The sequence below is a fragment of the Natrix helvetica genome (assembly GCF_964273705.1).
Source record: "Natrix helvetica genome assembly, chromosome: 3".
Lineage (NCBI taxonomy): Eukaryota > Metazoa > Chordata > Lepidosauria > Squamata > Natricidae > Natrix > Natrix helvetica.
The window spans coordinates 64,136,822-64,152,613 of record NC_138549.1 but is presented as its reverse complement, the minus strand read 5'-3'; the positions used below and the strand labels follow the sequence as shown (position 1 = coordinate 64,152,613).

Genomic DNA, 15,792 nt, shown 5'->3' with positions numbered 1-15,792 from the left:
GATGAACAAACAAGGAATGGGGGAGAGGGGATGAATATTCATATTTATATTCAACAAAACCAGCATACCTACACCCGTGAAAATCTACGAAAACAAATATATATATAATTTGTCAACTTAAGAGAAAAGGGATGCAATGCAATTATAAATGTGACTGAATTTGAACTAATCATATAAAGTGGAACTAAACAATGCATGCAGAGTAATGAATATCTAGGTTAATTATGAATGGAAGAGATGAAATATATATCAGAAAATATGAATTGGTATTATTGAGACTGTTATCGGGGTGCATCTAAAAGAAGAAATCATTTGTTTCTTGACAGATGCATGTTAAGAAGCACAATGCTGAGAAAAACTGTAACCTTTTGAATGAGAAAGATTCAGAGAGAAAATCATTCTAATATATAGCATTTTAGGTAAGAATGAAATGAAAGAGTACAGAAGTGCAGAAAAAAGTGATTGGGCCATTTGGAGACCCAGGAATGAAGGAGAACTGAGATTATTTCATAAAAACTTACAAAGTGTTTGATTAGGGGAAAAACCATGGAATCTATTTGGAACAGTACAAAAAGAATTATGTTGCAAAATGTCACAGACAGAGGAGGTATGTTAAAGGCACATATGGAAAAGAATAAAATTTGGAGGAATGTTGAAACAAAAGAGCTGTGAATGGAAAAATGCACATAAGAGAATTATAAAATGAATGATTTAAAAATGTTCAGAGAAACAAACATATGCATAAAAATAAAAAGATAACTGTAAAATGTATACCTATCAAGAATAAAGAGAAGTTAAGAGAGAGCAGTGTGGTCTCTCTAAGTCTTCAACAGTCACTATAAAATGTACAAGTGTGAAAATAAAAGTTTATTTTAAATTCTGGGGATTTAAAGGAAACATACAATAAAACAAACTGGCAAGAGTTATGGAATATTTTGTATGAATGTGAAAGTGAAAACTGATTGTTGAATGTGATAAAAGTGATACATGAAAAAAGCATGAGTGAAAGTAAATGGAATGCTTACTGAATAGTTGAGTAATAAGTACGGATGTAGACAAGAAAGTGTGATCTTTTGTATTCGACCAGAAGTTCTGCAGCTGAAAAGATGGGGGGGGGGGGTGAGCTCTCAAGAGCCTCACATGAACCCTGTCTGACAAACCTATTCAAAGATCCTTTTGGATCAGAACCCCTGTAAGGGGGGGGGGAAGAAGGGGAAGCATCTCATCAGACCCAGTGGGAGGGTCCCTTGCAGGTCGGAGATTTGCCCTCTGAATTGTAGTAGGGGTGGCAGCATGGCAACATGGCTGCACTAGAAGCTGGCTTCCAGCAAAAACTACGGAACAGGAGAGTGCAAGAGACGAGATCAAAGACCGGTAAGAAGATTCATTTCACCCACAGTCATAAATCAAAACTTGGAAAAGGCAAAGAATCTTGAGAGTACAAATAATATTAATAGACAGATCTGGATTTTGGCAAAAGGAAAGTAAGAAAGGGAAGATGAAACACTAGCCTCCCCCCAAAAAGCTATTTGTTTGAAACAATTCGGACAGAAGGGAAGAAAACAGAGAAGTGACAAACCCACTCAAATACAAAATTTGGTTTTGGATTTGAAATAGAAAACAAACATTCTGAGGGATTTACTTTGTCTGAACTTCTTCCAACTAATATATCTTAAGCAACTCCAATTAATGAGAGAGGAAATGCAACAAGAGAGAAAAATCAAGAAAAAAGCACTATCTTCTCACTGATAACTGATAACCTAATCTTGACTGTGCGGGAAGTTTTAATTAACCAACTGCCATAAATCCAAATTTGGAAAAGCAGGAGGCAAAGAGAAACATACCCAAGTCTGGCTGTTCACAAGTTTATTCCAATTAATATATTTTGAGCAGCTATAGGCAAACCGGAGCTGGAAGGTAGCAAGGGAAAAAATAATAGCAAAATCAAGAACTGGGAAACTACGAAGTTTTTCTTCTTTTTTCTGCAAAAGATCAAGATGGGTCCAGCTTCTCTTCTGTTTTTACATTAATTGAATTAGCTAAATTTAAGGTGGACCAGAACCTCGAAATAAGATCTGTATAACTAACTGCAATTTTGGAACCGGACATCATGGAAAGGTGGGAATTTGAAGAACTACATGAAATTATAAAAAAATATGCATAAATCATTAAAATCAAGCCTAAATAGAATTCTGAACCCAGAGAAACGAGTATTTAAAGAAGAAGGGAAAGAAGAATGGGTGGAAGATAATGAAGGGGTAGAAACGGTGGGAAATAAAAAGCAGACAAAAAACTCCATTGGGCTTGGCAGTGGTATAGGGAAAATGATAAAGGGGGAATGTGTCCCAACAAAAGGGAATAAAAAGCAGACAAAAATGTTTCGGAGGTTGACAGTGGCATAAGGAAAATTGAAGTAGGAGGTTATGCCCCAACAAAGAGAAATATAAAAGATCTTTTTGTCAGTGGAGTGGGGAAAATTGAAGAGGGTGGATGTGTCAAAACAAAGAAAAGGGAAAAGGCAGGAACAGAGAAGTGGGACAAAAGACTTACTAGGGAAAAAATCAGACAATTAGAAATTGTTATATGGGAAAATATAAAGCTAATATAAGGGGTTTATTCCTAAATATGACAATAAAATGGAGTTGTAACTGATTGAATATGATAAAGGAAAGATACGGTAATTAAATAAAGGTTAAAATATATAGAATATGGAGAAATATGAAACTGATATGGGGAGATTGTAAAGCAGAGGTTTGTGATTCACTTTTTTACATAATTAAACTGAGTCGCTAATTGATTGAATATGACAATAGAAGGACAATTAAGTATGGGTTAAAATATATGAAACATGGACATATATAGAACCTTTAAGATGATGAATAAAGTGAGATGTGTACTGCTTGCTATTCTATATAGTAGATTAAGGGAATTGTAATGAACATTGAACAGTAAGGATTGCCATTTATAGACAACTAAGGGTAATCTAAACCAAGATATGGAAAAATGGAGAAGGAACATGAAATATACTTACAATGGGAAACTATTGAGATTTAAAGACAGAATCACAAATTGGGGCGTGTAAGGATGTATAATTATATAAATATAATGATGAGAATAGCTGGGAATTGTAACCAGGTCTACATCTCGGCCAAAAACAGGCTGGGGGGGGGGGGGGTTTAAAAGCACAATGACTATATATGCATACTTTTTTGTTCTCTTTTTTTTTAAAGGAGGAAGATATATGTTAAAATTAAATATGTATATTGAAAAGGAATTATAAACACCATCAACATAAAATGGAGCTCGCTCAGAAGTTGAAATACACCAAGTAAATGAGATGAAGAGTGTGAAGTAGAGGAGAGAGGTAAGGGGAGAAGAGAGGGTTAGGAGAGAGGGTGGGGGAGAGGAGGAGAGAAAGGAGGAGTGGAAAGGGGAGAGAGGAGGAGAGAGGAAGGGAAGTAAAGAAGAGAAGGATGATAAAGGGAAGAAAGGAGGGAGGGAGGGGGAGGAGAGAGGGAGAAGAAAGCAATGGATAAGGTACAAATATGGTGTATGGAGAGCAGAAGTGCCAATAATTGTTTTTGGGAGTTGATGGTAAGGTGAATTGATGTAAATATTTAAAAATGCAATATGATGTTGGCTAGGTAATAGTATAAATGTGATTATATGTTATGAAAATGGAAAAATAAAAAAAAACTTTTTTTAAAAAAGAAAGTGTGATATTTTAAGTGCTACACGGAATTGGTGGAAGCGATGTCGATTTACAAAGAGATAAAAAAAGATTTACATATGGAAAGGTGTTAATAGCGTTAATAGTGTTAATTGGTTTAAACTAGTATTCACTATTTTTCTTTTCCTTGTCCTTACTCTATGCCTTTAAATTACTTGGCTCTTACTCTTCTTCTGTGCTCTGCATACTTTTGCTTACCCCAAAGAGAGCATGCTGGAATATATGTAGCAAGTGTGGCATAGCAAAAAGATTGAAATTTTGTTTTTTGTTTTTTATAGAAGGGATCCTGTTTCTCTTGTTCTGCTGCCACCTGCTGCATGTATCTCAGTTCAATAAGAAAGGAAATCAAGGCAACCCGAGATCTTCCTCTTTCACCCAAACACAGCTACCCTCAAACTTTCAAAATGCTGAAGAAATACTCCCTGATTTAGTAAAACCAGCAAGTAAAATGCCTGCCACTGCTTGAGCTGAATATGCCAGGGGAATTCAGACATTTTGGCTTTCTGTCTACATGTAGTTTTTGATATACATTTTCCTTGGACATAATCCAAATAACATTACCATTTTCTCAAGAAAAAAGCTAATGAAAGAACTTTGATGGCCGCTAAAAACAAAAGCTAGGCAGCCAACCAAGAATTTGTTGGCTAGAAAAGCTACTATTTATCCATCCTCCTCATTAATTAAAAGTGCTGCTATCTAAATATATTATATAATTATCATTGTCTTTAAATAACATATAATACTGAAACGGAAAGGTGGAGCAGTGGACTAGATTTCACAATATATTAAAGAATAAACAGACTTACTGTCCCAGGGGGTAGGACCAGAACCACTAGGTTAAATATATGAGGATATTGGATCAGGCTACACATCAGGAAGAATTTCATTTCTGTATAAGCTGTCACCCAGTGGAATAGGCTGCCATATGTAGGAATTTTTCTTCATCAGAAATATTCAAACATGGCCTAGATTGTTATTTGACACAGATGTACTACCAGATCCAAGACTGAGCAAAAGACAGATTAGATGATCTCTATAGAATTACCATCATCCCTATGCTCTTGTGGCTCTATGATTCTATGAAAAGCTGCTTCCCTCAGCATTAACAACAAGATACACCTTGTTTGTATGAAGCTTTCAACTACTGGGGGTAAATGTTCTTTATATACCACACATCCCAAGGCCTGCTGATGATCTCCAATCATTCATCTTCCTAGTTTTATATTTAATATGTCAAACAATTGCCAAAACATTTGCCTTTGGGGGGTGAATCTAAAACTTCACCCCAAAATAAATGCAGCAAAAAGCAACCAATCAAATAAGTGCACGGACATTCATTTCAGTGTCAGTTTTCTGGCTGAAGGATGGCAGTAGTGCATCGTGTTCATCCTGCTTATTTCTAAATTCTGAATTCATACCTGCAGTTATATATACATCTCCAGCATAGCTCTATGTCTCCTGTCTATTACTGCTAGAAAGATCAAAATCCATTCACTTTTGGAATAACAGCTGTATAAATAAGTGTCTGTTCCCCTAACTCCCCTCATATTTAAAGTCCAGGAAAGATTTTGCCAACTGGCAAACAGCTGAGAGAAATTGCCAAATCATCTTCATCACCTTCTTTGCCTCCTTAAATTCCTCAGTAGAAGCCAATACAGCTTTCCCAAGGTACACATGTTCATGTAAACAACTTCCCATTGAAAGAACTACGTGCGCAGAGTGATGAAAGGGGATGACAGAAGGAACACTGCAAATCACGGTCAAAACAATGTTGACAAAATCAGTCTGCTGGGGTATTGCTGGGTCAAGAATCTTGCCTTTTCCAAGATTCTTAACCTGGTCCACTCCAAATATCTTGAAGTGCAATTCTCATGGCCTTAGGTCAAGTCAGCTAAACATTCTAGGAATTAAAAATTCATAAAAAACACTGAGACTGGAAAAATTGGTTTTAAGGTGTATTTTTTTTCCCCAACAGAGATTGCTGTATATATTCTGTAACTTCTGAAAAACAATGGCACGGTACTAATTCCACCTCTAATACAGCAGGAAACACTAAAACGTTGCCCCTTCTTAATTTTAAGGGGAACATTTTCAATCTGAGTAAACTTCCAGTTTACTATTACGTCCAAAGATAAATGGTGATTTGAAACAGCTTGCTTTTAAGTTTAAGCAAAGTTAAATGTAACTCATAACTTTGATTTATTTTTTTAAAAAGAGAAAGTGAATGATTCTACTATTCTCATCGCAGCGCCAGAAGAGAGATGCTGTAATGTGAATAATAGTGAAGCATTAGATCTCAATAATAGTAAAATATAAAGAGGCTTTGGGAATATATTACTAGGAGAATTAGGAAGAAAGAAATTGGATCAGAAGGGCTCAGTGGTGACAGCAGCAACATCTGGATTTCCATGGACTATGTAAGTACCACTATTTTAGATTTCCAGCTTCATTTTATGTCAAATGTTCTGGGACAGTGTTCAAGGAACTGTTCACTTGCTCTCAGGCATAATAAAATGCAGTTGTTAATCCTAATGATGTACCAACAGGATTTCTCAACGTCTTGAAGTACAGGGATCACCTTCAGCTCACCCTTCTAGTTGGTGGAGAAGAACTTTCCCTGGAAGAACAGTTGAAACACCTCAATTCCTGTTTAAATTTCCCTAAGGCTGTTTTCCTTAGAAAACTTCTGGGTCTTCCCCCTTGTGTTGGATTTGCCCTGATATACCTGGAACTGGGCATTCGATCGGTGGAATGTATGGCCTGGATAAACACCTTTAAATGGTGGTTTCGGGTGCTCTTTCTGGCAGTTCCTGGCAGCTACCTCTCCCTGGTGTTCACGGACTCCCATATTTCTCGCTGGGAGAAAGAGCTGCTGAAGAAACTTCATCTGCTAGGTTTCACAGAGGATGCCTTGGGAAACTACGACCTCAAGGATGCCCAATTTAGGATAGTCCAACGGCTTGTGGACATTGATTTACAATATCTACGAGCCAGAGCCAATAAAACTTGCTCCCCCCTGACTCTCAACCAAGTTAATAACTATGGATTGAGGGTGGCTTCCTATTTTTATACCCTAACCATTCCCAAGTATAGAAGAGCTTTTTCCCTAGCTCACTTCAATGTCTTGCCCTCAGCACTTCTGGATGGTCGTTTCAAGAGGCTCCCGATTAATGAGCGGCTGTGCCCTTGTGACAGAGCCGAGGTTGAGACAGCGGAGCATGTCCTTCTATTTTGCCCTATGTATAGCGCGGACAGATCTAGGTTACTGTCTCTTCCTGAAACCGTCCCTTCTGGTCCTGATGGCTGTGATTTGTTTGTGCATTGCCTTGGGGATGTCTCCTCGTACATCACCTCTCAGGTTTCCAGGTTTTTCTTGAGAGCTGTGACCATTAGAGGAGAGAGCTGTAACCTCCCTTAGTTGGGCTTTTGGCGACTGGCTGCTGTGTCTCTTTTGTAGTGGTCGTGTTTTGGTCTGTGACTGTAAATAAAGTATTATTATTATTAATTTCCCTTTTTCCTATCACCACAATCCATGTCATAGAGGCCATGAGAAATGCTGGAGGAAAAATAGTTGGATAGATAACTAAAGGAAAGAGAACATGGCAGGGAATTCACAATTAACTCATACTTCAGCAATTCAGCAGTTCAAAAGTGAATGTAAAGACATTGGAGAAATTTCTGGAATATGGATTATCTCAGAGTACAGATTATTATTCGTTCTCTATATAATTCACTGTACTGAGTTTAAACCACAGTGGTTTGGTTAACTGTGCACTGGGTAGCAAAACCTTTTTTTAATGTAATCCTTATCATTGCTGGAACAGGGGAGAACGGTTGGCATCTGGAGTAGTAAAGATTCGTCCCCCACACACAGACATTTTATGAAGTTCCAAGAAAAATACCTTTCCTCCACAATTGTTGTCCGATATGGTTGCATGCCACATCAGATTAATAGATTGTTATATTTGATCCAACTCTCAATTAAAATTATTGAATCTATTCAGAGAAAGAATACCAAACTGGACTTCTTGAGTCTAAGTCAAGGATGGGCCCTCCAGTTGTTTTGGAATTCAGCTCACCTCACATCAAGTTTAGTTGCAATCCAAAACCCATGGATAATAGCAGGCATCCTTAAAGTTATAAATTGTGCAAAAAGGGATGATAGGCAGTTTAAGTTTAAACAACATGGGAGAGATATAAGTACTGAACTTTATAATTGAACTCATATAAAAAAAAATTCTAAGAGGGTTGTGTCAGGCCTGCAGCCAGGTTCCTTTTGGGATCTTTGGCCAGCCACACTTCTATCTACTATGCTATTTCTATAGTGGGGAAATGGGAGGGGGATAGTAAGGAGTACAATGTGATGTAACCAAAATAAAATTCCTTTTAGATTGCCAAGGTCATCCTTTGTCTTGGTACCTCTGCACCTGACAGGAACTGGATGGGTGGAACTGCCACAATGGCAGTGGAAGATTGGGCCATGTGATGGATTTATGGGTGTGGGGGCAAGATCTTGAACTTTCAACTGGGTGGGGAAAACCAGGAAGCTTTCAGATTCGGGTTTTCCCTGATGTGCCAACATGACTCTCTTAATAAATTGGAACTTTGCTTTGGACTCTGATTTAATTTTGGATGTTATTTGGAACCCTGACATTAACCCGAATCTCCCTTAAAATACTTCACCAGCTACCCATGCAGTTGGGGTGCTGGGTGGGGTGCTGACTCCCAACACTGACCTGACCTGGGACAGCATAAAATATCAGCGAAGATGGAGATAGAGCCCATTGGAATTGTAGCAGATAACGGATCGCTTCTCTGTGCTGAGACAATCTGCAAACATTCCAAAGCTGGAAGGGGGGGGGGGCTGCAGAGGATGACATCTGGAGATTTATGGCATCTGGAGAAATGCTGTTGGGGCCAGAAGGAGTTGAAAGGGCTGTTTCAACACATGTCTGGAGAAGACCAAAGCAACCATCCACTAGCCGACCAAATGATTGGAGCCTCCCAGACCAACTTACGCAGCCGAATGTGAGTGAAATCAACCCTCGCTTTAGCTCAGGATCACCTAGTTGGGCCCTGGATCAGCCCACGTACTCTTCCCTAGCAGAGGCTTTGCAATGCACTGGAATGGAGATCTGTACTCCTTCCACACTGCGACAAGTGAATTGACCCATTATCCTGCAGCTGGGCCTCAGACGGATCCCACACCAACATGGGGAAATCAATCCACCCAGCAGAAAGGGGCTTAGGCCACATCTCCCCCTAGCCAGTCACTGATGTTTGAGTGGCAGCCTGTGAATCAAGCACCACCGGGGTGGGCTTTCTTCCCAAGTCATGGATGGGAGAGATACCGATGGGCACCTTCCTTCCTTCAGCAGATGGCACCATGTCAGATAACTGGGCAAGGACAAAAACAGAGATTGACAACCCCCCCCCCCCCCCACGATTCCAGTCCCACCTGCAATGCTCCAACAGGCTCTTATCCCACCTTCTGACAGATAATTAATCTCGACAATGGCAGAAGGGATGAGTGAGGGGGAAGTTGCAGGGTGGATAGTGGAGCACCACGACGAGGCAGCTCCTGAGTTAAGAGATGCAACCGGGTTCCCTCCCTTGGGGGGGGGGCAATAAAATGCTACCATTGCTGTCAACCTGGCCACAGAGCATCAGAGTGCCTGGCTCCAGCCCCAATCTCACAAACGCATGCACCAACTGCCAGCGCGGTAAAGAGAAGGCCCCGGAAGCCACTGGAAAAGAGTCATATGGCCAACAACCCCAGAAAGCTGATGCCCAACCTAAGGTGATGAAAAGTCCAACCGATGGGGAAACCCCTTCCACCCCAGAGGAGGAGAATAATGTAGACGCCCCGATGGTGAGTGCACCTGTCCATCCATTCGCCAAGCAAAGCTCCAAGTATCCGAAACTGGGGTGGAAGGGGAAGTTGAAGCAGTCGTGGACACCGGCTGCACCCGATGCTTGATCAGCATGTGGATTGTAAAGCAACTAGGTATACGCACAAGTCCTCTAGCCCAGCACATTCGGTTTGAGCAGGTAGGTGGAATGCTAATTGGGGGGACCCTGACCCTAGCCGACCATGGGAAGAGATCGTAATGGACTTCATCGTCGAGCTCCTAGACAGCAGTGGGAATAGAGTAATCTGGACAGTTATTGATTTATTTTCCAAGCAGGCACATTTCATCGCTTGCTCAGGATTTCCGTCCACAAAGAAATTAGCGAAAATGTTTGTAAAACACATTTATCACCTGCACGGAGTGTCCAGGAGGATCATTTCACACTGCAGAGTCCAGTTCACCGCCAAGTTCTGGAGAGAGTTCCTGAGGTCCATTGGGTCCACACAAAGACTGAGCTCAGTGTTTCATCCAAGCACGAACTGAGCAGCGGAGAGGGCCAATGCAATGGTGGAACAATACATCTGGTGTTATGTGGACTATCAGCAAGACAACTCGTCAAACTTGCTACCCCTCGCTGAAGTGGCGTACAACAACACAGTCCACAGCAGCACTGGATTAGCTCCTTTCCAAATTAACAGTGGCATGGAATTTGTTCCCATGACTGAACTGCCTAGAGAATCTCCCTCCTCCATGTCTCTGACTGAATGGATGGACACGCTAAAGAAAGGATGGGAAAATACAAAAAAGGCTCTAGCGGAAGCGGCCGAAGCCTACAAAAAGCAAGCTGATAAACACCGCTCGCTCCAACCCTCCTTTTCTGTAGGGGACAAAGTTTTTGTATCTACCAAATACATAAGAATGCCTCACAAGAAATTTGGCCCAAAATTTCTAGGTCCATTCTAGGGAAGATAATTAACCCAGTTACAGTTCAACTCAGTCTACCCAGAATTCTAGGGAAAATTTACCCAGTATTTCACTGTAGCTTATTGAAGCCAGTAATTGGGTCCAGCATAAGACCATCCACCCAACCTCCCCCCCTCCTGTAGTGATAGAAGTGGAAACACATTATGAGGTGAAAAAAATCTTAGACTCCAGGCTATATAGGGGTTGCTTACAGTATTTAGTGCATTGGAAGGGGTACCCTTTGTCCGAAGCAACTTGAGTGAAAAGCTGGAACCTAAAAGTGGATAAGTTAGTAAAACAATTCCATGATAAGTTTCCTGAAAAGCCAAAGGGTCCCCCTGGGGGAGGGGGAGAGGTGGTTAATTCTGTTATGTTAACCCCTACATTATTCTCTTTTCAGGAAATGTTTTTCTTCTGAGTAGAGACCAACTGTCAGGCCTGCAGCCAGGTTCCTTTTGGGATCTTTGGCCTGCTACACTTCTATCTACTATGTTGTTTCTATAGTAGGAAAATGGGAGGGGGATAGCAAGGAATAGGATGTGGTGTAACCAAAATAAAATTCCTTTAAAAATGCCAAGGTCATCCAGACTTCCGGTGCCGGTTGTTGAGAGCGATGGGCGTGTTTCGCTCACCCTGCGCGCTCTTGGTGGGCTCCCCTCAATCGGGGGGGCACAGGGAGCCTTGAAGGGGCGCCTTGCCGAAGGGGTGGCTAGCTGGGGGTCCCCTGCACCGGCGGCGGCCGCGGGGGGGGGCTGCTGGCATTGCCCTAGGAGCCAGGAGGCGAAAGGGGGTGCGCGGGAGCTTTCATGCTTCCGCGCGCTTTCGCGTCGAGGCTGCTGGACGAACTTGACGATCTGAAGGCTACAGCTGCAATGTAGTGAGATGGAAACTCTCCCCGATTCCCTTTTTGATTGCCTAATGAAGGATTGGCAGCTTTTTAAAGGTTTTCAATCTGTTCCTGGGAAGTGCGATTGGAGGGAGGGGGATTCCCCCCCCCCTTGGAAAAGCAGCTTTGGACTGCTCTCTGCCCTCGGAGGAGGAGAGGGGAGAGCTCTAGAATGAAATCACACTCATAGCAAGCAAGCAGATGAATACCCTGCTGCAATTGTGAAAGAGAAGTGATGATCTGACTTTTTTTGAAAACTTTTGGTTTGTTGCCTTCTGATCCTGGTGCTGGCAAGGCAAGATGGCACACTTCCGCTGTCTTTATGCACTTTGAAATTTGACTCTACCCATGGAAATTGCTGGCATTTTGTCTTTGTCTCCGTGACACTCAGAAACATCTCTTGATATACTGTATCCTGGACTTGGAATAATGGATTTTATTGTCTGGATTTGAACTATAGAAAAGGTCCCTATTATTGTCTGGACTGCCTGCCTCGTGATCTCTCTTGGTTATCCCCTTCCATAACTGCCATCTCATCATATTGACACAGACTCCTCTGAGTTCTCTTTATTAAAATGGCACCGAAGAGACCGCCACCTGGGAAACCAGGCTTTGCTGGCTCTGCTCCAACATCTTCAACGTCCAGCCCCAGTGGACAACAGACATTAACATCTCTATTACAACCCAAAGCCCCTGAGGAGGACCTAACTCAGCAGTTGCTTCAAAAGATCTTAAAGGGGCAGGAGGACTTGAAAAACCAATTGAAAGAAATGAATGAGCAGCTCAGAGAGAACCAAAACCGAATGGCTCAAAATACACAGAGACTGGAAGTTTTGGAGGAGGGGACGGCTGAGATGAGGGGGGAGGTGAGTGGGGTCCAGAGAGGAAACCAAGAACTTGAGAACCATGAGATAAAAATGGAATTTGAAAGGATGTCTTTTTTCCTTAGATTTCAAAATGCAATTGAGGCTGATGATGAAGACTTGAGGGAGATTATGACAAAATTATTGGCTGAATATATCAAAAAAGACAGACAGCAGCTGGGATGGGATATTGACCTGGTCTATAGAGTTAATTCAGCCTATGCTAGAACACACAATGTTCCAAGAGAGGTTCACATTAAATTTCTTAGAAAGACTACAAGAGATGAGATTCTGAGTGCACAAAGGGGGCAAATGTTAAAATACAAGGATAGAGAGATAGTCATTCTGAAACAAATCCCAAAGAAAGTCAGAGATAAAAGAAAAAAATATTCGCTCTTAGCGAAAAAACTATTTGAAAAAGGGGTTTGGTTCCGTTGGCTTCTGCCAGAAGGTATGCTGATATTCTGGGAGGGCAGTAGAGTTAGAATTAATACAACCACGGAGGCGGAGGCCTTCATGGAAAAAAACAAAGCTCTCCTAGATAAAGCTGATGACACTACACGAGACACACAAGACACGGGAGGTGCCGGAGCCTTGCTGGTGCGGGGGGGAAGAGGCAACATTGAGAAAACTTAGATCACAAAAGTGAGTTAGAAAAATAATGCAATTGCTGATACAGGGAATTTTTTCTGTTTGATATAAAATAGATTGAAATTATTGGAAGATATAAGGTAAAGATATGCTGTCAAAATATTGCTAAGTAGTAATTATCTAATGTATTAACAGTGAAAGTTATGAGAACCGGGGGGAGTACCATTTCCTGCATAATGTAGCTGTCAAAATTTGTAACCTTATCCATTACCCTTTTTTCCTTAAAATTCTGTAAAACTAATAAAAAAAAATGTTTAAAAAATGCCAAGGTCATCCTTTGTCTTGGTACCTCTGCACCTGACCAGAACTGGATGGGTGGAACTGCCAGCAAGGCAATGGAAGATTGGACCATGTAATGGACTTGTGGGTATGGGGGCAAGATTTTGAACTTTCAACTGGGTGGGAAAAAACAGGAAGCTTTCAGATTCAGGTTTTCCCAGATGTGCCAACATGACTCTCTTAATAAATTGGAACTTTGAGCAATACTTTGCTTTAATTTTGGATGTTATTTGGAACCCTGACAGGTTGTTTCTCTGAAGCATCCTCAACAGCAGTAGCAATAGAACTGATATGTTATTTTTCTCCTTCAAGTGGAAAGCTGAGTGAGGATAGAGCAGCACTTAAAGGTTGAAATCTGACGTTGGGCCTGTGGACTGTAACTGCTGCAACCAAAAAAGAAGAGAAAAAGCTGCTGTATGTAAACCAAGGAGAAGGATAAGAAAATGTTGCCAAGCTCAGTTATCAGTCTTGGAATCTCCATACTAAATCTGCTGAAAAAAATCAGACAGCTCTCTCTCTCTCTCTCTCTCCTTCCCTCCCTCCCTCCGTGTGTGTGTGTATGTGGTTTTCTAAGGTTCCTACTTTTCCTTCATCTACCACTACTCACTTACCTTTCATAAAGCATTCCACTAATGGGAGGTAGCCAGTGTATGGTGAGCATATCCTGGCTCTGACCAACCACCATCGGCGGCAAAGGGACAGGAGTGGGTTTTCTGCTCTGAGTCCACTGCTGGTACACTAGATCCAGATAGCAATGCATTCGTGCCACTTGATTTGGAGTAAAACTGTCGGTGCAATTGTCATCTGTGGGAGTAAGAAAAGCAGCTTACTAAACAATTTGAAAACTGGATAAGGAATCCAGGGCTAGAAATCTAAGTAAATCCCTTTCACGGCCAGAGAAGACATCTTATTTTGAAAACCTGGAATAAAATTAGATCCTGCAATATCCTTTTTGCCCAGTATTATCATATTTATTGCAATTTTTATCCTTTTTCTAAAACTAGATCAAAGTGCATGTTATTGTGATTATATACATTGCTTCTTGGTCTTGGAACATCCGTTTGAATATCTGTCTTCTCAATTCTTTCTAGGTCATTTGCTTTTTTAGATATTTTCATCATCCCAAAAATTCTCCTGCACATCTTTAGAGTATTTACATTCTCCCTAACACAGATGTCTCTAAAATTCTGCCTGCTCGTGTTATTCCTTCCATTTGCCAAAAGATGGCACTCCATCTGTAGTATTTAATCCTATATCCTCTGGTGAGTGATCAATAGTATTGCCTTCCTTGCTACTGAACACTACAAACAGTGAGGCCTAGGGAGAAAGAAAATGTAAAGCATAAATAATGCATACATTTTCAGAAATAATGAATGAGTGACCTCCGAAGTTCTGAACAGAGGAAATACAGTACTCAAACACTGTCAATTGACCCCACTCTGAAACCCAACAGGCTGCCTTGTCAAGATGCCCCCAAACTGAAGGAAATGGAAGAGGGGTAATTATCTCTATATTCAGTAATATAACTGAATGCCCAAGCATAAAAAGGAGGAGGGGATGAAATATAGAATACTGACATGGGATTCAATAAAATATCATCTCTTGGGGCATGTGCTAATAATGCACCTAATGACAATATTCCAGCCTCTTTCAGAACTCAATCTTCATATAAAGGATTCCCTGCAGATTTTACTCAGCTGTTGTTGACTATAGGAGGCATTGCTCATCTCCATTTCAAGGCCATTGCGTCAGTGAGTCTGAAGACATTTCCGCAGTCATGTGGCCAGCATGACATCACAGAGCACTATTACTGTCTAACATTGTCATTGCATTCTCTAAGGCCAATATTTCAAACCTCTGTTTTTAGCCCTTAACGTTTTACTGTTTTTAGACTATACTCTTCGTATACTCAACTATCTATCAAAGGATCTTCATATGAGCTCCTGCCAGATGAGGCAAAGTGAGTGGCCCCCAAAAGGGTTCTTTTTCATAAAGACTCTACTGCTGGAATCATCTCTCCAGCACCTGTTTTATGGTTTTTTTCAGTATTACATCAAGTATTTATTTTTGGACAAATTTCAGGATGTTGAATATAGACTACTTTGTTGTTTTAAGTATCTACTATCTACAGAATCTATCATCTATCTCTCTATCTATATCTATCTATATCTCTATCTATCTCTATCTATCTATCATCTATCTATCTATCTATCTATCTATCTATCTATCTATCATCTATTGTCTGTCTGTCTGTCTATCTGTCTGTCTATCTATCTATTATCTATCTATCTATCTATCATCTATCTATCTTATTTCTATCAATCAAACTGCTATTATTAACACACAGAAAGAGATCACATTTTCCAGTTCCTTTAGCAGTCCTATGAATTAAACACAAGTACCATATTTGTCGGAGTATAAGGCGCATCTGAGTATAAGACACACCAAGGTTTTGAAGAGGCATTTTTTTAAAAAAATGTAGGTAGGTAGATAGAGGGACAGAGAGGGAGAGAAAGAGAGAGAAATACAGTAGGTAGGTAGGGAGAGAGAGTGTGTATGTGTACGTAG

General features: G+C 40.7%; 1 protein-coding gene across 1 annotated transcript in view; it reads right to left on the bottom strand.

The window, feature by feature from the left end:
* The window catches only part of PAPPA2 (pappalysin 2), a gene marked incomplete at its 5' end in the record, with an annotated part of 152,127 nt that overhangs the window by 84,163 nt on the left and 52,172 nt on the right, over nt 1-15,792 (bottom strand). The window contains one exon of the mRNA XM_081948792.1: nt 13,836-14,028. Coding sequence (XP_081804918.1) covers nt 13,836-14,028 — 193 coding nt within the window. The remainder of the gene's footprint in view (nt 1-13,835; nt 14,029-15,792) is intronic.